Raw genomic sequence first — 23,300 nt, 5'->3', positions numbered from 1 at the left:
ATCTCAGCTGGCCCCTGGGCTTGTCCCAGCCCAGCCACCTGCCTGCACCATGTCAGGGGCTGCATGGAGCGCCCAAATGCTGCCAGGGATGGCAGCCCCTTGGCAGGGGGGTTAGAAAGCTGGGATCAGAGCCCTGCACCCCACTGCCAGCCCCCGTGTCTCCCCACATTTGTGTCCCAGCACCCCAAGAAACCTGCCATGGGTGGACTCTTTGCCCAGAGGCCACAGCTCTTAAGCCCCAGGGTCCAATCCTGGCTATGCTGGAAAGGGTCTGACCACAAAACCAGTCCACCCTCCAGGACTCTTCCTGGGCTGGGGGAGGATGCTGGATACCAGGCGATGAGAGGCTTCTCATCTTGTCCCCAGGGCTGGTCTTTGCTGCCAGGCGAGCATGTAGCAGCAGCCACGATGGGGACCTGCCTCCCCACCCTGCCTACCTGCTTGTCACCACCTGCCTGTACCTGCCACAAGGTCATCCATCTCCCCGCTGCATCCCACTCGGGACCAGGTGGAGCACCTGAGCAAGACCAGGCTATGCCTGGCACGTCGCCTGGGAGCCTGGCACACGGAGTGATGGCACCTGGCTATGGAAGAAATACATTTTTATTAGGAAAGCGCTCTGCAGAGGTGCCAGACTCTGTCGTACCAAACTAATCCCTCCAGCTCCATCGGACAGGACACGGGACCCCTAAGGGCATCCAGCTCTGGCCGTAAATAGTGCTTTCCTCCTGGCCAGAAGCAAGCCCAGGGGTGGAGGGGAGGGTGGCATTGGTCGAAACCAGCTCGACCCCACGCCGGGCATGGTGCGGCTGTGACGGGACCGGCAATAAGAGAGCTGTGCCTGGAGCCCAGGGCACCAAGGCAGGGGGTTTGCTGCCAGCCATGGACGTGGGACACATCCCAGGCGATGCCCAGGGCGCCAAGCAGCAGCACCCTCCCTCTCCCGTGCACTGTGAGCCCGACAGACCAGAGTGGGGCGTGGAAAGTGAGTGGCTCCGTTACTGCAGAATATACCATGGGTACGTCTAGTACAACAAGCGCTGCTTATGCGATTGATAATACTGCTACAAAAAAAGGGGGGGGGGGGGGATATGCCACGCACGGACCCCCCCGGCCGGCTCCCTGCGGTCCTGCCCTGCGTGGGGAGGGTGAGCTGCCAGACCCGGGCAGGGAGCAGGCAGCAGGGCACAGATGGGGAGGGGGATCGGGTCCTGGGGCAGGGGGGACTAAAGGGAAAATGAGGATGAGAGAGATGGAGAGGGGGGTAAATGGACGCTCAAGGCTCTTCCAGTGCCCCCTGCCCAGTCCAGGCTTCCACGTCCGCTGGCCGTGCCGGGAAACGTCCATCCTCCCAGCACACGGCTGGCCGGTGTGGGGCCGGTGCCCGGCTCCCGGTCACTGCACCGCCTGAGCGGGCACAGCGGCTGCTCGGGGCGGCTCCAGGCTGGCTTCTCGACTTTTCTTTCGGGGAGGCTTTTTAATGGGAGTTTTCTTGGCTGCTTGCTCGCTGGGGAGAGCCTGGTCCTGGCTGCTGCCGGTGCTTGGCTTCTCCATCCACTTGGGCTCCCCGGTCGCCGGCTCGGCCACCCCAGGGATCAGTTTTTGCAGGTGGGGAGAAGTGGGCAGCAAGGGCTTGCTGGTCTTCTGGCCGCCGGCGGCCGCCGAGCGCTTGGCTTTCTGTGGAGGGGTGGGCTTCTCCCGCTGGGTGCCCACCCCGTTCACCCGGCTGCCTCCATCCCCCTTGTTGAGGCTCTGAGTCTTTTCCTTCAGCTGGGCGGCCAGCTCGGAGGCCAGGTGGGGATGGAGGGGCTCGGAGCGGGGTTTGCTGGCACCGGGGCTGCGAGGAGCATCCCTGCTGTCCCCGGCCCGCCGCTCTGGCTGGAAGGTCCCCATCTTTCGGAAGGCATTCTGCACCGCCCCGTTGATGCTCTCTGTCTGCTCCGAGCTGGTTTTGCTCCTCTGCTTGGGCTTGGAGGGTGACTGGGGCTCCCCGGTGAGGCTGGCTTTGCCCTCAGGGACGCCAGGTTCCTTTGGTTGCTTCTGCGCTTTCTCCTTGCACCGCATGCTGCCTTTCTCCTCCCCTCTGCCCTGCACACCAGCTGATGTCTCACTCGGGCTCCTCTTCCTCTTGGCCAAGCCCTGGCCTTGCTCGGGGCTGCCAGACCGGGCAGCCGCTCGCTCCGGGGACCGGCTGGGTGCCGGCAGGGAGTTGGACTGGCTGGAGTTGTACCTGCCGTGGATCCAGGAGACTTTGGGCTTCGTGGCCGGGTCTGGGGGACGGGGCTTGGTCCTTTCTGGGGACGGTGGCTTCCCGGGGCTGCGGGGCTCTGTGGTGGCATCCTCCTCCTCCTTGGACTGCTTGGAGAGACGGGCGACCCGAGCGTAGAGCGCAGCAGCGGCTGAGCCCGAGCCACAGGAGGAGCGCTCGCTGTCCGAGGACTTGAGCAGGGGCGTTTCGCTGCTGTCGGCTGGGAAGGCTCTGACAGAGCCCGTCTCCTTCAGGAATGTGTATTCGCCTGCTTCCTCCCCACCAGCCAGGGCCACCACCTTGTCCCCGGGGCTGGCAGGTGTCCCCCTGTCCCTGCTGTCGCCCACGCTCTCTGTGGGAAGAGAGCACAGAGGTGTCAGGCAGGGATGTGCCTGGGGAGGGGAAGGACCGAGATGCTCCCACAGCATGGTGGGATAACATGCCACCCGGTGTGTCCCCCGACCCCAGTGTGTTCTCAGGTGCCCCCATTCCCTCCTCCCAGTCAGGGACCCCAGCATAAGAGGGCTCTTGAAACTCTGGAGCAGCAAACACCAGGGAAGGAAGGTCTGGAACTGCATCCTGCATCCCTTCCCAGGACACAAGGAGCCAGAGTGGCACAGTCCCCACCATGCAAGGGTGATGTCTCTAGTGGCCCCTGGTGATGGCCCCAAAGTCCCCTGGGGAAGCACCCTGTCCCCCTGCTCACCTTCATGGGGGACGCAGTACACCGGCCCCTCGTCTGTGGTGTCAAAGGAGGAGAACGAGCCACGGGATGACCAGGATGGGGAAGGCTGCTCCACCACAGAGGGTGGCTCGATGAAGCTGCAGTTCAGAGTGTTCTCCAGGTCGTGGTGGGCCACTGCGAGGGCAAGAACTGCTGTCAGTGTCTATCCTGCTGGACCCTCCAGGTCCCATGCTAGCCAAGAGGCTGAGATGCTGCACAGCTCCCCACTGCCCAGCTTGCTGGTGGCTGCTGGGGACAAGGACAGCATCCCAGGCATGGGGACAGCTCTCACTGGGCATCGTCACCAGGTCCCCCAGCCATGCGTCCACAGAAGCCATCAAGCAGCAAGGGTGGTGACCAGCATCCCCCGTGCTTGGGGAGGAATGGCTGTTGCCAGTAGAGCCCATGCAAGCCTCACACCTCCTGGCTATCCCCCTCTCCATGGCAGGTCTCCAGCTGCCCAAATCGAGGATGCACAGGGTGGAGGGACAAGCCGCCCAAACCCCTGGGTCCCACAAGGACCTAGTGAATGTCCTGGCAGTCACCCATGAGCTGCGCAATTCAGCACAGCCACCCCATAAAGAAAGTCCCAGCGCTGTGATTGTCCCCTTCCTGGGGAAAGAATTTTGCTGCTGGCTTTAATTGCACTAATTGCCATTTCAGCATCACTGTTCGCATTTTCCTTTTTTTTTCTGCTTCTGCAAAAAGAGGTAGAAAGATGGTAAAAGGATATCTGTGCTGGTGGGGGACGCACATCGCTGTTTTTTCCCAGTTCTGCCACTCTTCAATCCCTTTCCCAGCTTTTCCCGTCCTGAAGCCAAGGAGAAGCATCCCTCCATGCCCTGGCACTGCCCCCTCTGCCGCAAGGGCCACCCACAGAGAAGCTGAGCAGAAGAGAAAACCCACCAGAGAGGAAGAACTTGGTGTTAAAAATATTTTCAGGTTCAATGGTTAAAAACCCAACCAAACCAAAAAAAACACCTACACCCCCAAGCAGTGACAGCTGTCTTGGCCAGGAGGGACTGCTTTTTCTGATTGACCATTTGAAAGGCTTTTTGCTGGGCAAGTTCATGTCTCACCCCATCCCACAGGGCTTCCTCAGGTGCCTGCAGCTTCAGCAGCATCCTCGGGGGACCTGCAGGATGGTGACCCAGCTGCGTGGAGGGGACTGACCCTCCCCTCCCAGAGAGTCAGGCAGCAGCAGATGCTTGTCCCCATCCCCTGCCTGCTGGCTTTTGTTCCCTGGGATGGTGGCAAACTGCCTCCAAGCCCAGGTACAGCCCCGCTTTGCTCTAACCCTGCAAAAACCCAACACACGGGCAGGCTCCTCCTGTGCAGCAGCTGTACATCCATATTTCCAGGTATTTGTAACCTCTGCCTGCACATCCCAAGCATCTAAGCCACACTGCAATTTCCTGCTCAGACTGTTTGATTCTTGCACCACGTCCCTGTTTTACAATAAAATAACTCAAAGTGTTATTGGGATGCGCACCAGAACATTATTCTTTATTAAGGAATTTGGCTTCAGAGACACAGGGTCATTAAAATGACGGCAGCAATCCATGCCTGTCCCTGCATAGTTTGGCTTCTTGGAGAAAGAAAAAAAAAAAAAAAAGCAGCGATATTTAAAGAGCAAACAGCCTGGAGAGGGGGAAGCAGCAGTTTCAACATGGCTTTCCTTGTAATAAAAACCAAAAAGGGAAAATTAAAAGCAGCCGGCTGGAAGCGGATGAAGGGAGATGCTTCCTGAGAGGACGCGTGATGAGTGGCTGGGACTCATGGCCGTGAGGCATCTCCAGGACTCGAATGAGACCCAGGATGTGGCCAAAGGATAAAAAGAGGATGTGCAGTGCACCCGGAGCTGAGCTTGGGGGATCCTGCATTGTCTCCTGGGATTTATCTCCCCTGGCTTATGTATCATGGGCTGATGGCGCTTGGAGAACGGTGGGTAGTTCCCACAGGTCCCCTCCTGCCACTGCTCCCTGAAATCTCCCAGGGCTACAGCATCAGGGTGCCAACCTCAGCGCTGCTTGCACGGTGGCTGACAGTCTCAAGATCAGGACATAGCATCGAGCAGCTGCAGAACGGCCATGAGAGGGTGGCCCCAGAGCCCTCCTGGCCACCCGCTCCCGCTCATCCCAAGCTCCTCACGGTCAGCATCACCTTTGGGGCTGGTTGAGCTTTGCTGCTTGGAGAGGAGACATGGTGGTGGGGTGGCAGGAGCGGGCACTGCATGGTGCAGAGCTTGGGTTAGCCCCAGCATCCATGGGACAACATGCAGCTGAAACCCACACTGACATCCTGAGAAGCAAACCCTGTGAAATTCACACACAGAGGGATGCCCAGAGCCTGGCACCACCGCCCAGGATCGGGCCGTGTGGGCTGCCAGCTTAGGTGCAATCCCTAGGGAGATGCTGTGGATCTGAAGCTGGTGCCAAGGCTGGGGAGCAGCTTTCAAAGGGGGCACCTGGGGTGCCCGATGAGCTTTGGTGGGGCTTCAAGACCTGCTGTCCCACCTGGGAAGGTTCTACCATGTGTGGGCTTGTGCTCCCCGGTACTGACCATGACCACATTTGAGCCCAGAGGGGAAAACCCACCCAGCACCAGCAAACACACGGCCATAGCAGTGGCTTTGCAAGGATGTAAGCAGATCCAGAGTGACCATCTACTGGGTGTCCTCAGCTTCAGCCGGCATCTTTTCACTGCAACATCCCCACAGGGTCCTGAGCACCTCCAGCACTAATGTGGCACTTGGGATGAGGCATTCCAGCATCCCCTGGACCCTCCTGCTGGGACAGGGCCAACGCAGGGAACAGGTGGCCCCTGACACCGTGTACCAGCTACTGTGGCTTCCCGGTGAAGCCTCATGCTGACACGGCACTGCGGTCCCTGGGCATCACAGGGATGCAGCTACTGCAGCCACCCCAGCAGGTCTCCCTCACCTGGGGGGGGTGCCCAAATCTGGGGGGGGCTGGAGGCATTGCCGGACCATGCACCAGAGGGACGGGGAGCTGCTGAAACCCACACAGGCTCCGCTGTGCAGGATAACACGATGCACACAAGGCAAGCCCTGACCAAAACATTTCCCTCCAGTGAAATAAGCCCCCCCAGCCCCACCAACAGGCTCTGGGAATAGCCCCAGCCCTGCTGGGACCGGAGACCACCCTGAGCATCCCTCCAGCGCCAGTGCTGCATCCTCAGCCTTTCCCGGGCCGCTGCCGCCCTGTTTACACAGAGCAGCTGGATGGGCGCCAGCTGCCTCCAGCTCGGTGTGGGGAAGGCGCAGGCAGCCCCCCTGAGCCCCCCTGCCCTCGCCGCACACAGGCACCTTCTGTCCTCCCCAAGCCCTGCCCGGCCCCTTCCACAAACACGGCCTCTGTTATCCTCTGTTATCCTTGCAGCAGGAATGTTGCTCCAGCCCCGGTGCACCATGCTCCGGGGCAGGGCTTTGCTGTGCCCCATGCGGTGAGGAGTCCTCCACCCCGTTTTGATGCTAGAGCTCAGGCACGGCGTGCCGGCACGGAGGTCACCTCCACGTCCCACCTGGAATGGGGGAACTGGCTTCATGCTAAGCCACTGTGTGCAGGGATGCAGCTGCTGAAGGCACCCCATGAGCGTTGCACACCTGGGGAGGTGCTGGGCTCGGGAAAAGGGGCATGGGGCTGAGCCCCATGTCAGCACCGGGTGGGAAGTGCTGCTTTTACCCCCTGATTTATTCAACAGGGTCCTCTCCGAGGCAGCACATCCCTGCTCCTCAGGCCAGGAGGAATGGTTAAGGGCACATAGGGGATGCAGGGGGTCCCCAACAACCCTAACAACTCCAGGTCAGGGGCTTTGTCAGGTGCGAGCATCCCCCTACAAACCTGATCTGTGCCCAGGCAGTGTGGGGAGCTCACCCAAATTCTCTGCCCCTCCAACCTCGGCATTGCTGCGCACGGCAGTGGGGTGGGCTCCAGGCCCAGCTTGGATGCTCTGGCTCCATGCAAAGCTGGGGCACAGTTAGGTCGGGATCAAAAGGGAAAACGAGGCATTTTGCTGCTGTGACAGAGACCGTTCCTCTACCTGGGGAACCTAAAAACCTCACAAGCCAGCTCAGCAGAGCTCCAGGCACCAGGTACCCACCCCCACAAAGCAAAATGATGCACTCTGAGATCCAGAAGCTGCAGATTTAGAAAGGGCTGAGCCCCTGCAAGCCAGGCAGCTCGCACCAAGCACTGCAAGGGTCTCAGGGACCCTCGTGTCCCCATCACACTGCTGTGCTCACTGCCCTGGGTCGGGGGCTGGAAAGGATGCTGTGAGCCATGTGTGCAGCCCTGCTGGGAATAAAGCTTCCAGGGTTTGGCTCTCTGCCCCCTCCTCAAACCCCAGCACCTTACCTACGACCTTGGGCAACTTCTGGCGGCGCAGAGGGATGCGCGGCAGCTTCATGCTGATCCGACTGAAACGCCCACACAAACGTCTTGGTGGCTTCTTGGCTGCTGCAGGGTCCTGGCTGGAGCTGCAAGAGAAGGCGATGGCCCCATCAGGGAGGCACCGGCACCCACCCCGTGGTGGGGACAGCCTTCACGGGCTGATAGAGAGAGTCAGGAGCTCGGGGATGCTACAAGTGCAAAGGGGTTTCAGGGAAGAGAATGGGGCAGATGAAAGTAGTGGGGTGCTCAGGGCACAGGGGGTCAGGGACCTGCTGGGGCCGCTGCCAGCACTGGGCACCAGCTCACACCACACCAGGATGCAGAGCAGTGCCAGGGGATGGGGACAAGGCCAGATCTCGCTGTGGCCATTGGCAGCCTGGCCCCAAAACACTCGCAATGCTCAGCCAAGACCCTGAATCTTTAAAAGAAAAATAAAAATCATCCCAACCCAAAAGCAAACACGTGGCTTCTCTTTATTTGCTCTCTGGTTTTGAAGCCTCCTGGGCCCGAGTTTTCAGGCAATTATCTGTGGCCACAGGAGTGAGCAGCTTCGCCTGTTGATGCGAGGCAACTTGTGACATGCTCACTGTCACCGCAGTCCCTCGGGATGCTCCATCAAGGGACCACTGCTGGGATGCAGGTAACTCAGCTGTGTGGGGACATTGTGGAAATCTGGGCACCCCAGGAGAGGGGAAACTGTTTTGAACCATTTCCCCTCTCCCTGTGCGATACTTCACCACGCAGGGCTGTGTTTGCGCTTTTATCTGCGGGATAATTACACGCAGCCCCCAGGCTCTCCAAGCCAGATGGGCCAGGCTGGGATTAAGCTGGCAGGGCTGCAAGGGGAGGCTTCTGGAAAATTCCTTTGCAGTGGCTGGCGGCACGAGGGGTGGCTTTCTCCGCAGCTGGAGGAGCTTCCACAGCCCGCTCATCCCTTGCTGAGCAGCACAAGCCTTCCCCTCCTGCAATGGGACTGTCCCCATCCCTGTCCCCACGATGAGATGCCACATGGTGCTGCCAAAATGCTGCCAGCATCCTGACCTGGCTACAAGAACTCACCCTCCCTACCTGAAATGTGTGGGACTGCTGGGAGTGCCATAGCCCATCGCCCCACCAGGTCTCACCCCACAGTCCGGGGGTTTGTTCTAGGGGTCTCGGTCACGTCTTAATGCCCTCGCTCTATTTTAGGGTTCTCTTTGCAGATCAGCTCCAGACCCCCAGAAACTGGAGGGGACCTGGTAGGTGTCCATGAAGTGATGGCCGACGAAGGGGAAACAGTCAGGGAGAGGGCGTCCCCAGGCAGGGCTCACCTGAGCCCCTCCATCAGCCCCTGGCTGGGTACCACCCCGAGGGTGTGGTGGGACCTGCTCAGAACCCAGGGACCAACAGGGCAGACAGTGCAGGTTGGGCAGTACTGCTCTGCCTCAGTTTCCCCACAGCCCCACTGTACCAGTGCGGTCCCTGCGTCCCCGCAGTGGTCCCAGCGCCATGCTGGTCACCAACATCCCCAGCTGTTCCCAGCCCCGCAGCTCGCCCACCCTGCTCAGGCTTTGTGGCAGAGCCCCCCTCCCACCCCCAGCTCTCACCCGTGGGCTTCATCTTTCTTGCGGCAGACGCAGCAGCAGCAGAGCAGGGAAAGCAGAAGGATAAGAAGCAGCGCTAGGAGGGCTCCTGCCCCGATCACCCCCATCCGCTGGTTGGCCTCTGCAAGACAAAATCACCCGGCTCAGCGCCGGGGTCAGCCCTGCGGCACAGCCCAGCACCCTGACCCGTGCCCGCCGGCACTCACCCATGTGGCAGGCACCCGTCAGTGGGTCGCAGGCATCGTCGTGGCAGCTGCAGGCTTCAGCACAGTTGGCTCCATAGTGGCCGGGTGGGCAAGTGAGGTTACAGCTGGGGGAAAGGGGCTGGATGAGAGCAGTGTCTCTCTCCCCAGGCACAGCGACCAGGGAGCTGCTTGGCTGCTTCCTCCTCCCAAACCCTGCACGTCCCCAGCCTGCTCCGACACAGCCCCCTTGCACCGTGGGGGACCCTGTAACCCATAGGGAGCAGGAGCCCGTCACCCACCCAGCAGCTTTGCCCATTGCTCAGGGGATTTGGCACAGCTGGAGCTCAGACATTCTCACTGCTGCCTGCTGGGGCTTTGCAATTAGGTACAGTAATTACAACAGGTCATTAACCCAGTAGTTGCATCTAAAGACTCCCTAGAGTCACACACAGGGTCTCCAGCTCAGCTCTGGGCACCCCCAGGCCCCACCATGCCAAGCCAGGCAGAGTCAAGGTGGCCACGAGCTCAGAAGGTGCCCAGATTAATTTTATTTCTTTATTTAATTTTGGCCCCAAGAAGAAAAAACAACTGAGGGGTCCCAAGGCATCCACTCTGTCAGGGTGAGCCCTTCTGGTTCGGCTAAGCCTTGCATCAAATCTCCACCACCAGTAAAATGACTTCCCTGGTGACATCACCGAGGCCACGGGGACATGGATGAATGGGCACCAACACGTGAGCATCAAGGGCTTGAGCATGGAAAACATGTGCGAGCACATGCTAAAGTAACCGGGTCTCTGCGTCGGTGGGACTGACCCCACCTGCCACCCCAGCTGAGGGACAGGCACCACAGTGCAGCACCCAGATGGATTTGGGGGATGTTGGTGGCACTGCTGGGTACCGAACCCTCCACCAGCTGCTCACTGGCAGGAACATCCCAGCTGGAGCGGCTGCAGCCATAAGGAGCCAGCGGGCCCCAGCCCAAACCCGCTCCCCTGGGGACACAGCTGCCCCCCCAGCCCTCGGCGCTGTGCCTGGAGGCGGCTCAGCCCATTTCACACTCTGCCGACTTGCAAAGCACCGCTCCGGCCAAGCCTCGTGCCGGCCAGGTGCCATGTGCCCGCTGGGACGGGCGCTGAGCCCCCGCCGCCGCTCCAAGCAGCTGTGCCGAGGCAGCAAATGTGGCAGGATAACAGCAGGGATACTCCCCCGGCAACCCAAAACCCTTCACCCCGCAACTCAGATCCACATTTTTGCCCTTGCTGAGATTTTGGGAGAGTGGAAGGAGGCAATTTTTTTTTTTTTCCAGGAGGGTCCCTACACCTCTAGGAATGACACGGAGGAGAGAAACCGCTTTGCACATGCCACAAATATTTTAACATTTCCTTTAGCATCCTCCCGATGTAGCGCTGAGAGGACACCCCTGCACGGTGAGGACATTGCTTCTGCCTTCCTTCCAGAAATATCCCCTTTTGAGCAAAATTACACGCTGCTGACAAAACTTCTAGTTTGCACATAGTCGCAGGGATCTGCCTGAGCACTGAGCAAGTCCCCGAGCCCTCCTGGCGTGCACCTGTATGACACAGCCCAGCCAGCGGTTACAGCTCTGGGGTGCTGCTGGGGCTGCACCCTGAGCATCCCTGGTCCCCCCTCCCCGGTGCTGTGCTGGGGTGTCAGAACAGTTTAATTCACACGCTGCCCTCCGGCACTGTGCTGAAAACACCACTGTACACCCCCAGTGAGCACCGGGATCCACTCACCTCTGCTACTGAAAGCACCAACGATGCCCAGGCCAGGCATCCTTAGCTGATGCTCTTACAGCAACACGAGTGGTTGGTGAAGCCCCCCCCCAAAAAAAACCCACCTGAAATCCAAACGCTCTCTGTTTGTCTACCCTGAGCGAAACACTGGCACAGGCAGAGTGCCAGCTTCAAATCCCTGCTGCTGCCATCACCCTCGCAGTTAACTGCTGGGAAAATCTGAGCAACACCTGCCAGGACCTCAGGGAGCTGTTTGCACGTCCCAGCCGGGTGGGAAACACTTCCCTCGCCTTTTCTAACAGCATTTCAGTCCCACGTTGGAAAAAAAACATCAGGGGATGTGAACAGGAGGTTGATGTCCCTTGTGCCCCTTCCCTGGGCAGGGGGAAAGGCTTCCCAGAGGTGAGGAAGACCCTGACTGGAGCCGCAGCTTGCAGCCGGAGCACCCCATGGGTGCCATGCCCATCCCATGAGGCTATTTGTTATTCTGGGCTGTGTGGTTTTCTCTCTCTTTTCAGCTAGAAATTCTACCCTGGACTTAAAAAAAAAAAAAACAACAACAAAAAAAACCCAACCAAAAAACCCAAACCACCATTTCGTCAACAGCATTTGTTTTTGCCAAATAGGCATTTCCTAAAGCAAACCCCCTCTCTCGCAGCATTACCTTGCTGCTGACAGCCCTGTGAGCACGTCCCTTCCCCTCTGGTCCAAAAATAATCCAAATTTTTGCCCACGAGTGCTCCCACTGCAGGAAACCCCTTGGCTGGGAACCACATAGGACCCAAGGGGGCAGGAGGTGCACGTGCGTTACCTGCACCCCGGGGTGCACCCCGAAGTGTGCCTGCCGGGGCTCACTTACTAGGTGCCGTGGGAGCCGGGGTGGCAGAGGCACCGGCCGGTCTCAAAGTGGCACTGGCCATTGACGCAGTCGCTGCAGACGAAGGCGCAGTTCTCCCCGTACGTCCCGTTCCGGCACTTGGTTTCACACCTGGGGAGGGAGGAGGGCAGGCAGCTGGAGCACCCACGGCTCCTGGGGACCTCCGGCATCCCCCTGGTCCTCCTGCCTGCAGGCAGGGAGATGGGGCTGGGTGTTGTCAGCCCCATTTGGGTGCTGCAAAGCCCCGGAACCAACCCTGGGCACAAGAGCCTGCGGGAAAGCATCCCAGCTCGAGAGATGAGCCCCAGCACAAGCACCCAACATCACCTGAGGGCATGGGGCAGGGGTCTCGCAGGCTCCCCCTGGTCCCACAGCTGTGCCAGCAGGCTCAGCCCATCCCTGCCCCCCCCTCCTGGCTGCAGAAACCCACTGCCACCCCTGTTCCCTGGGAAGAGCAGCAGGGAGGCTGGGCATCGCTCCGCCAGTGCCCGGCTCTGTAGCCAGCCACACTCACCGGTCTCCGATCCAGCCTGGGTTGCAATGGGAGCACTTGCCGTTGATGTGGTTGCAGGTATGGCCATCTTTGCAGGGGGGACAGAGCTTCTCGCAGCCCTCTCCATAGAAGCCAGGCGAGCAGGGCTGGTCGCACTTGGTGCCGTTCCAGCCTGCCTCGCAGGTCAGGCAGCGCCCATCCGCTACGGTGCACGGCTGCAGGCTCTTGCACTGCCCGCACCTGCAATGGCCAAAGGGAGCCTGTCACCCGGTGCAGCACCCCCAAAACCTCCTGCCACCACCTCCCACCAAGCCCCCCTGTGCTGGATCAGGCCCAACAGGGTCCGGCCACTCACCGCCTCCTGCAGCCTTGGCCGTAGAAGCCAGCCGGGCACGGCTCGCGGCAGTACTTCCCCCGGTAGCCCGGCTCGCATGTGCAGGTCCCATCCACCTGGTTGCACTTGCCCTTGTAGCACTGGCAGTAACGGTCACAGCGGGGCCCAAACGTCCGCTCCCGGCACTGGCAGCGCCCCGTGAACTGCTCGCAGGGCGAGTTGTTGCAGGAGCACTGGTTGTTGCAGCCGCGGCCCCACCAGCCGGGCTGGCACAGGCAGTTGCCCGTCTGCTGGTCGCACTGCGAGTTGTGGCTGCAGTAGCAGGAGCTGGAGCACTGAGGTCCCCACCAGTTTGGCTCACAGGTGCATTTGCCTGTCTTCTGGTCACACTTGCCGTGCTTGCAGAGGCAGATGTTCTCACATTTGGGGCCCCAGCGGTTGGGGTTGCAGGTGCATTGGCCTGTCACATCCTCGCATTGCCCGTTGGGGTGGCAGCTGCACATCTCCTTGCAGTCAGGACCCCAGAACTGCCGGGGACACTCTGCAGGTGGAGCTGTCAGCCCCAGCACTGCCTGGGGAACAACCCCACAACCAGGCAGCAGTGGAGACCCCCAGTCCCAACGAGACCTCTCAACTGGAGTCGCTGTCCCCCCCAATCCTCCACCCAATGCACTGGCTCTCAGAGGAGGCCTCTCCAAAAGGGATAATGCCCTGGGGACAAACCCAAGGGGACAGGCAAGGGCAGAGCAAGAGCATCTGCAGCCCCATCCCTGATGCTCTGCTCTGGGAAGTCACACCGGGATGAGCCAGGACCGCGGGGCCACCCCGGCAAGCCCCACCAAGGACACCTGGGTGCCTGCTGGTACTCACTGGTGTCGCAGTTGGCACCGAAGTAGCCATGGCGGCAGCGGCACTCGCCGGGCCTGACGCACACCTCGTTCTCCTTGCAGGTGAAGTTCCCCTCGCAGACAGCTGGACAGACGGACAGATAGCAGGCATGAGCGTGAGTGCCACCAGGCTCATCCCTGCTCCCCCAACACCCCCAGCCCTGCAGAGCAGGGGAAGGGGTGCACAGTGGCACTCCAGGTGCTGCTGAGCTGTGGCACTGTGACCACCCTGGCAAGCAGCTGGCACCCTCGCCAGAAAAACGCCACCAGCCTCCTGCCACTCTGTTCAGTTCTACCCCTGCCACCAGCCTCCTGCCACCCAGCTCAGCTCCATCCTGGCCACCAGCCTCCTGCCACCCAGCCCAGCTCCATCCCTGCCACAGGCTGCACCGGGCAGCAGCATCCCTCGCTCAGCTCCGTATCACTGGCAGAGGCGGCTCCGGGCAGGAGTCAGGAGAAGGGGGATGCGGGGTGGTGGGGCTGCAAGCAACCATGAGCACAGTCCCCCTGTCCCCCTTACTGCACTCCTTACAGATCACAGCAGTGTCACTGCCACCACCCCCCCGCCACCTCTCCCGTGTGGGCTGCCAGCCCCCAAAGGCCACCAGCCCCTCTCCTGCTGAGGGAACCTTGCGCTGGGGCCAAAGCCCAGAGCAGGGCAGGCGCAGGACGTGGGACAGGCAGCATCGCAGTGCAGGCAGGAGCAGGCAGGTCCCACACAGCCCTGGACAAGCCTCCTTAGCCGCCGGGAGAGGCAGAGCAGACCATCCATCCCATCCACCTTACCTGGGAGTTCTTAGACCTACGGTGATGGATACTATAGAAACCCCTAAAATAGACAGATTACACAGGTTAGGAGCAGTGAGTCTAATGGTTAGAGCAGTTGAGGGGGGCGAGGAGACGGGAACAGCTCGCTGGTGGGACCGTCCTCCCCCGCTGTCCTGGCAGACCCTGTCCTCCCTTCCCACCAGCACAACGAAGGGACCGTGTCCTGTTCCCGGCGCGCGAGCACCCAACGCATGCAGCGAGCAGTTATGAGGGCTCATGCACGGTGGGTTAGTTGGTTACATGGTCTTCACCGCCAGCTGCAAACTGCTGATGCCCCAGGCTGGTGTGCAGAGCTCCTCCAGCTCTCCTGGGGCAAGGTGAGCCCCGTGGCCAGCTGAGACTGTGGGGAGTAGCACAGGAACCCCAAAACAGCCACCTGCATCACAGGGGCAGTGCAGGGGATGAGAGCTCCCAGGGCTTCATGCTGAGCATCCATGCCAGACTCACCGTGGCCCCCAGTAAGAGCTGTAATGCCTGGCGTGGCTCCAGCTGGGGCTGCCTTCCCTACAAGCTCGGTGACCCCTGCCTGACAGCCTACCTGCCCCAGCGGCCTCTCCCCAGTGGGGCCACAATGGCCACAGGTCTGGTCCTGGCAGCTTCTCCTCCACCAGCAGCTCTGGCTTGGCTCCCCATGCTGCTGCATCACCCATGAGAAATCTCTGGGTCCCATCCCTGCATCTTCCCCTTCCCTGTCCCCATGCTTCACCCTGTGGGACACCTTGCTGTCCTTTGGGTTCCAGAGTACACCCCACCCCCACGCCCCACATCCTTAGACCCAAAGCTGGCTGGCATGGAAACTCCCCAGCCTGGGAGCAGGGGTGATGCTCCCTGAAGAGGAGCCCGCTGGGGGCTGGGGCTTCCCAGAGCATCACTGTGGGGTCAGGGGGTACCCCATGGCTGGGCTCTGTGACTAGCACCCCAACACTAGGGCTGAGCACCCATCCCATAGGGCTCTGAGCACTGCAGGGAGGCAGGATGGCCTCCAGCAAGCCCAGGGAATCCGGCTGCAGGCAGAGGTCCCAGGACAGGGGGTCTCCACCACAGGGCACATCATGGCGGCCCCTGACAGTGATGGTGAGGCCAGAATTGCTTAGCAAAGGATGAGCAGATGAGTTGCCCAATGAAGCAAAATGCTGGTGCTTACCTATTAAGCACTCGCTTCCTTGTTGCCTCCATCCTGGGCAGCACACGAGCACTGAGGAGCTACAGGGGAAAAAAAGCACCACAAATGGTTATGACCCTCAGAAATTCCCGGTTCTTCCCAAAAACCCACTGGGAGCACCAATGCCATGATGGTGAGAGGTCCCACTCCTGGTCAATTGAACCCTGACCGGGGGCTGCTGCACCCCTGTGGGGCAAGGAGAGCTGTTGGCTCTTCCTCCACCATGCAGGGAGCACAGATCTGCCCGGGGGCTCCCACGGGCACCAGCTTGAGATGCCTCACCAGCCAGCCCGCCAGGGTGATGCGCAGAGTGAGGGCAGGACCAGCTCCTCCCGTTAACTGGCAGTGATGAAACAACAAAACTCAAGTTTGCAACCATCAGTGTAAAATAAAAATCCCAAAGACACGCCAAAAGCTAGGAAAAAAGGGAAAGCTCTCAACGTCCCAGGGGAAAACCAACTGCTCTGCCCCGGACAGCCGCCTGCTCCCGGGATGGGGTGGCACGGTGCCTGCGGCCAGACACCCGGCCTGTCTCCCCTTGGTGCTGCACACCCCCTGCTCAGGAGGGTGCTGCGGTGAGTGCGGGCCGGCAGTGCCCGCACTGCAAACTTCCACACTGCTCTCCTCCGCCTGCCTGCACCCCCTGCCCTCCTCTGCCTGTATATCCCCTGCTGCCTCCACGCTGCCTGCTGTCCTCCTCTGCCTGCACTGCAGCCACTGCCTGCACGCTCTGTGCCAGGTGCCAGCAGCAGCCAGGAGCAGACCAGGAAGGACCCCTGCAGTGCAACCACCCCATGGGTGCAGGGGCAGCAAGTCCCCCCCCTTGGCTCAGCCCTGCCCTGCCAGCACTGGGTGGCACAGCTCAAGGGACCCACATTTCCACTTGGCACTGGCTGGCTGCTGCAGAAAGACTGAACGTGTCCCGAAACCCAGGTTCACTGCTCGATGGCCTGGGGACTGCACCCCAAAGGCAGGCTGGAACCACCCTGCCGGAATGGCTGGAGCACAGCCAGCTCCCGGGGGGATGTCACCCTTCTATGAGCTGGGTGACTGCAGGTGGCTGGGATGAGTCCCAGAGCCCTTGGGTGTCCTGGAGAGCCACCACCTCCAGGGAGCACCATGCACAGAGCCACCAGCCAAACAGTTTTGGCACAAGCTTGACACCGACCAACACCAGGAAGGGTCCCAGATCCCCTCAGAGGCTCAACCAGAGATGCTCAGCTCCCTGCTGGGATGGGACACACGGAGATTAAGCAGGGACACCTCACCCACACTTGTTCAATGACCCCCACAAACAAATGGCTGGGGGCTCACGATGCTGCAGCCTAGGTGTGGGGAACACACTCCCCGCGCCATGACACCACAGGAACCCCCTGGACCCTGGGAGAGCCCTGCTTATCCTGGGCATGACCTGCTCATCCCTGGGGTGACCCACACTGCCTGGTCCCTGCTGGTGACAGGAGCGATGCTGGAGGGTTATAAATAGTCCGAGTGGACGCTGCAGTCAAGGGAAACTTCACCCGGGCTGGTCCGGCAGCGCAGCCTGGAATGCATTTTGCTTTTGCTTTTTTTTTTTTTTTTTTTTTTCCTTTCCCCTTTTCCTCTTTATATGTAACAAATGCAGAAGAGGAGGAGGAGACAGTGAGGAAGTATTCGCTGAAACCCCAGCGCAGTCACAGGACCGTGTCTGGCTGCCAGACCGCCTTGTCCTGGGGCTGGGGAGGGAGCTGCCAGCAGCCCCCCAGCTAAACCCGGGTACTGGACGCAGCTCCCACCACCGGCCCCTCGGCGGGCAGCACCCGCACAGCCGAGCCAGGAGCATTGCGTCCCCCTTTTCGTGGCGGACAGTAAAAAATTGGAAAGGAGGCAGAAAAGAACCACAAAAATGATTCAAGGCCTGGAAAAAATGCCTTGCAGCCGGAGCCCAAAATAGCTCCATCTATTCAGCCCGTCAAAGCGGTCGCAAGATGCTGCGATGGCAGCTGGCGTGTACCCCCTGCGCGGGAACTGTGGGGCTTGAGTGGGGGGCTTTGCTCCAGCCGAATGTCCAAGGGGAAACACAGTGTTAACGACAAAGCGGGGGTCAACCTCCAAACCACCTCCCCGAGGAGCGGGTGGGCTGCAGATAAAGTTCCTCTCTGCAAGAGGCTTCAGGCTGCCCTCCCCAAAAAGCCTTGCCAGCCGTGCTGGGATGCTCGGGCATGGTTGGGGAAGGGTCCACGGTGCCCCAACCCTCCCACAGTGCAGCCAAAGCACCCACTGTCCCACCTGGGGTTGCTTTTACTGTTCCATCCTTTAGAAATTCAGTGTTTGGTGGTTTTTAGATGAAACCATCACAGGTTTGCAAGGGAAAACCCCTCTGCTTGGGAAACCTCCTCCCTCAAACAGCTCAGCCTGGCCACTGAAACAGGCATCGCGGGCGATGCACCAAAAAGCACCACCTGTGATGAAAGTCCCAAGCTGATGGCAGGGAGCTGGGAGCCACTGAAACACGGTGGCAAGAGGGAAAAACCCTTCCCCTGCTGTCGGCTGGAGGCGGCAAGCAGCACCGTGACCACCACCAGCCTGGACCCCAGCCCACCCACTGCCTTGCCAGATGCAGGATTCACGCTTATCTTTTCACTGATAGCTAATCTCTCCTTCACCATGCCCAGCGATGGCATCCCACACCCCTCTGCTCAGCCCCTGCCTCATTTATCAGTGGCTCTGACAGCAAATAAACTTGCTCCCATTGCAAGGAGAGGCAGCTGGGATGAAACACTGGATAACTGGTGCTCCCAGTATGGCACATGGACTGGTCTCCAAGCACAGCCGGCCCCAGGTAGGGTCAGTGCTGGCTGCAGAGGTGACCAGCACCCGCGGTGTCTCACGGTCTTAGCAACTCCAAAGAGGGCATGTTCCACAAGCCCTGTGACCACTGGAACTGGGATAACTGGGAGATCTGTTTAAGAGCTTGCTCCTGACCCACATGGACACACCACCGCAGACATGCACAGTGCAAATACATTTTCTATTTCTTTTTCTTCCTTCAAAGCACTACAAACACTGGGGAAAAGAAGAAAAAAACTGTCTCCGAGATGTGGCCGGCGCTTGGGATCTTTGCTGATGTGGAGGAAAAGGAACGGGGATGTGGGCAGAGATGGAGCTGTGACCTGCAGGGACAAGCACGCAACTCCAGTGTTGCCCCCAGCACGTGGCCATGTCCTGCTTATGCTGAGCATCAGTGGGACCTCTGCAAATGCTCCACGGGTTTCTATGGAGGCAGCCTATTTTTCTTGCGGTTCAATATTCTGCATTGCTCCCTGAAGCGTGTCCCCTTTACCTATGGCTATGGAGAGGGCTCCTGAGGCAGGAGGCATGGCTCCTCATCCAGACCAACGCAGCCCCCCCAGACAATGAGGAGCAGGCTCACACCCCCAAAAGCAGGAGAGAGACCTTGGGGCTTGGGTGGAAGCTGCTGCCCATGGTCCCATGTGAGACCTCTCCACTCTCAGCCTGCCGGACAGAGCTGCAGAGGAGCCCTGTGGGCGCACAGCACGTTCCCGAAGCCCAGAGCATTGCTGTCACCTTCCCCAGCCATGCTGCCAACCCCAGTGCTCCCCACCCCGCCGCTCCTCCTGAGCATCACCCTGGCGCTCAGCTCCTTCCTTCTCTGTGTCACCCATCATTCGGTGCCACCCAGCTCCCCCCATGTGGCACACAGTGCTCCTGGGACCACCGGGTCCAGCAGCAGCATCCCCCTCCCAGCCAGTACCAGCTGCAACTCCACAGCCTGAACCCAGCCTCGGGATGCAGGCAAAGCCAGAGATCCCCTGGTGCAGGCAGCAGTAGGATCGTGTACGTAAATGCAAACCCTTCAGACAGAGAAAGAAAAATTAAGTTAAAAACCAAAGATTACCAAAAGAGAGCGTTAGTGAGAGCAGGACAAGGGACAAAGCAATGCCCATGCGTGCAGGGCTCGCATCAGCCTGCATCCCAAACGGCAGCTTTGGAGAGGGTCACACAAAATTGTAACTGAGTACGAGGGCTTCAAATTTAGGACCAAGTTGCATTTAGTACACAAAACTTTAACACCAAATAGCCCCCAAATATGCTCTTTTCTTCTGTCCTGAATAGTGCCTTGAATTGCTGCTCGCTAGCCAGGTCTCAGGAGGTCACAGGAGGGGCTGAAGCAGAAACCTCCTCTTGAACCCTCTGAAACCCGCAGCCAGCATCTTCGAGGGATGCCTGGACATGCTTGGCAGAGCCACACATCCAAGTCCAACCAGCAGATTTACCAAGCTCGGGTAGGGGGACACTGGGTCCTCCTCCCTAGGTCAACTCCAGCCCCACTGCCCCCAGCCCCAGGGCAGGACCTGCAGCACCTGCCCCATGTCCTTGGGGCCACCAAGGTGGGTTTGGATGGTGACACATGGGGTGCCCTCCATGCTGAGGGGAGCAGCACAGTAAAGATAAGGGCGGGTGCCAGGCATGTGGTCAGGGAAGGAAGAAGGGTTTGCAGAAGGGTGAGGGCGTGGAAAATGATGCAAACGTCATCTCAGCTTCCTAGGGACCGTCCCCTCCCCACTTCATCTGGCTCCCAGGTTGCCTCCAGGCCCCGTTTGCCACAGAAGGATGGACACCACCACCTGCCCATCCCGTGCACCCTGTCCTGCTCACCCGCGAGTGCCTCTTGCGTGCCCCACAGCACCCACAGGTGGCACAGGGAGCAAGTATGAGCCCTACGGCACCGGGTGCAGCATCTCTCCCACCTCCATCCAGCGGGGATGGGGGGGGGGGCCATGCAAGGGGGAGTACCCAGGCACCCCATTCCCAGTATGTGGGGCAGGATGCTGGCAACAGGGGGGAACACTGCTCACACCCCCTCTGCCACCCTGGGACATGGTGACAGTTTTGCTGGGAACCAGCTGGGCAGATCAGGGGCGGCCAAGGAGGGACTGCTCCCCGCATCCTCCCCTGCGGAGGAACAGCACGGGGCCGGGAGCTGCGGCCGCTTTGGCTCGTGAAATGCCTCCTTAGGAAACTCAGACTGTAATTTGAGGAGGGGGCACCAGCGCCCTGCAGCCTTGCTGAATGGATCCATTATGCGGCCCCTCTAGCTCGCAGCACATGTTTTCCTTGTGGACTCGTCTGACCTCACGGACGAGATGTAAAGGTGCATTTATGGCCGGGGCCCCCCATCCAGGGCAGGGGATCCTGCTCTCCTGGCCGGGAGGGAGCGGCTGTGGGCGCCCTCCCGCCTTTGCTGGGGCCAGTCTGGCCCAGCGCCTGGCCAGCACCCAGCCTGAGCGCTGCGGAGAAGCTTGGCCCGAGGTGATGCTCTGCAAAGTGACCTGTGGTACACTGCGAGCAACTGGGAGCAGGGACAAGGCAGCACCAGCTCCCAGGGCCCTGCCCCCGGCCAGGCAGGCAGGATGTGACCCCCGCGGACAGCCAGGCAGTGCCAGCACTCACTTTCTGAAGCCAAACCCGAGGCTCCCGGAGCTGCCAACTTCCACCATCCCATGCAGCCCACGGCAGCTCCACCAGGATACCCAGAGCATCCTGCATCCTGCCAGTCCCAGCTCGGCAGCGGGACCGGCCCCGGGGGGTGCAGAACCGCCCCCCCGCAGTACAACCGGCTCCCCTGAGGCACCCCGGACCGACTCCCCACAGCAGAACCGGCCGCGGGGCGGGCTCAGGACCGGCCCCGGGGGCATCCAGAACCGGCTCCGCGCAACACGCCCGGCCCCCGCGGAGCGCAGGACCAGCCCCGGGGCGCTCGGCAGCGGCCCCCCGCTCCCGGCCCCGCTCGGGCTGAGCTCCGAGCCCCCTCCCCGGTGCCCGGCTTCCCCCGCCTCAGCCCCGCACAAGACGGACTTTGTCTTGGAAGGCGCCCAGCGCGGCGGCTGGCCCGGGGGAGGGGAGCGGCGACTCCGTCCGTCCGTCCGTCCGTGTGTGTGTCCCGCTCCCCGGGCCCCCAACCGCGGGTCGGGGGGTCCCGTCCCGTCCCACCACACCTGCCCGCCCCGCCGCTCCTACCCGCCGGCCCTGCAGACGTTCCTGCCGCGGGGGCTCAGCTCCTGCGCGGCTCCGCGGCTCAGCAGCAGCAGCAGCAGCGGCGGCAGCACCGCGGCTCCGGCTCGGGCGCGGCGGGGCGGTCGCAACCCACGGGCCGCCATGACCGTCGGAGCGGCGGGGCCCGGCTTGACCCGGCCCATCCCATACGGGGCCGGGCGCTCTCCCCGCCGCCGCCCGCCCCGGCTCCGCCGTGCCCGGTGCCCGCCCTGCCCTGGCCGCTGCTCGGCGGGCGGAAGCCGCAGTGCGAGCGCTCCGCCGCCGCCGCCGCCTCCCCCGCGCCCCTCTCGGCAGCGGCGGGAGGGGCCCCGCCGCCAGCCAGGAAATTCCGCATTGGTTCCCCTGACGGCGGGCCAGGCTCCGGGGGCCGCCGGCCGCCGCCGCCCCAGCCGCGGGGCAGCGCCGCCCCGACGGCCCCGACGGTCCCACCGCGTCGGCAGCTCCGCGGAGCCGCCGGAGGGTGGCCCAAGGGGGGGGCGGGGGGGGGCAAGGCTGCGAGGTCCGGGCTTCCAGCTCAGCCCGGGGGGGCCGGTGGCCTCGGGGGCCAGCAGCAGCGGGGTTTGGCTGTCACGGGGGTTTGGCAGCCCCAGGGCCCCGGGAGTCCCTGGGGGTCCGGCAGCCCCGGGGATGCAGCGGCCTCGGGGGGGCAACAGCTCTGGGGGTCCAAGAGCCGCAGGGTCTGGCTGTCCCCGCGGTCCAGCAGCCTCTGGTGCCCAACAGCCCCAGGGTCCGGCTGGCCTCGTGGCCTGGCAGCTCCAGGTGCTCAGGAGTCCCCAGGAGTCCGGCAGCCCCAGGTTCTGGTTGTCCCCAGGATCTGGCAGCCCCAGATGCACGACAGCCCTGGGATCCAGCTGACCTGCAGCTTCAGGGGTCCTACAGCCCTGGGTGCCCAAGGGCCCTGGGGTCGGGCTGCCTTAGGGGACTGGCAGCCTCAGGTGCCCAAGAGCCCCAGGGTAACCGACAGCCCCAGCATCTGGATGACCCGGGGATCCAGCAGCTCCAGTTGCCTGACAGCCCCAGGGTCTGGCTGTCCTGCGGGTCTGGCAGCCCCAAGTGTGTGACAGTCCTGGGGTCCAGCTATCCTGGTGGTCCAGCTGTCCTGGTGGTCTGGCATCTCCATGTGTCTGGCAGCCCTTGGTGTCCAACAGCCCCTGGACCAGCCTGTTGGGAACTGCTCAGTGACCCATGGGAGCCAAGCGATGCCTGCAGTAGCACAGCCAAGGAAGCATGACCCTGAACAGGGACAGCAGGGCTTCAGAGCAGCCACTGGTTAAACCACCCTAAGGACACAGCTGGGAATTGGGGCACCCACACTGGTCCCACACCTCTAGCCCAGTGGAGCAGTCCAGTCAATAAACCTCCTCAGCAGTACTGAATGGACCAGGGTTTCGTGCCAGCTGGCCTTTCAGCTTAATGGTCACTGCAAGAGGTGGCTCAAGCTTGTCTGAGCTCTAGAGACATGTGATAGCTCTGTGATGAAAGCATGGATGGAGGGCACCCTGACCATTTCCCACGTGGTAGCACAAAATGCAGCTAAACACCTGCGTCAATCTCCTGCTGAGTGCTGGCTGCCTCCAAGGAGGTGTGGAAGGGTGTGTGGACAGTGTGCATCTCCCCCGGAGCTGGCTCTGAGGGCCACACACCTCCAGGGGTTTCCTGTGGATGCAAAGGCTCCGTTGCAGTAGGCACGAGTTGGGCAGCATCCTGCTAGAGAGGATTTAGGGAATCCCGATGGTAAGGCAGAGCAGGCTCA

At 61.3% G+C, this 23,300-nt stretch overlaps 1 protein-coding gene across 1 annotated transcript; it reads right to left on the bottom strand.

The window, feature by feature from the left end:
- Positions 1–587: 587 nt before the first annotated feature.
- SCARF2 (scavenger receptor class F member 2) lies at positions 588–21,899 on the bottom strand. The gene is given in 13 exon segments (XM_040607394.1): positions 588–2,600; positions 2,955–3,107; positions 7,349–7,470; positions 8,971–9,088; positions 9,174–9,277; positions 11,769–11,897; positions 12,301–12,519; positions 12,635–13,154; positions 13,484–13,585; positions 15,473–15,531; positions 21,512–21,723; positions 21,725–21,751; positions 21,753–21,899. Coding segments are annotated over 13 exon segments (3,099 nt in total). The 5' UTR covers positions 21,882–21,899; the 3' UTR covers positions 588–1,395.
- Between the last annotated feature and the right edge of the window lie 1,401 nt (positions 21,900–23,300).

Source organism: Falco naumanni, chromosome 1 (genome assembly GCF_017639655.2).
Source record: "Falco naumanni isolate bFalNau1 chromosome 1, bFalNau1.pat, whole genome shotgun sequence".
Taxonomy (NCBI): domain Eukaryota; kingdom Metazoa; phylum Chordata; class Aves; order Falconiformes; family Falconidae; genus Falco; species Falco naumanni.
Note: the sequence above shows the minus strand (reverse complement) of the source record. Positions and strands in the feature narration are given on the sequence as shown.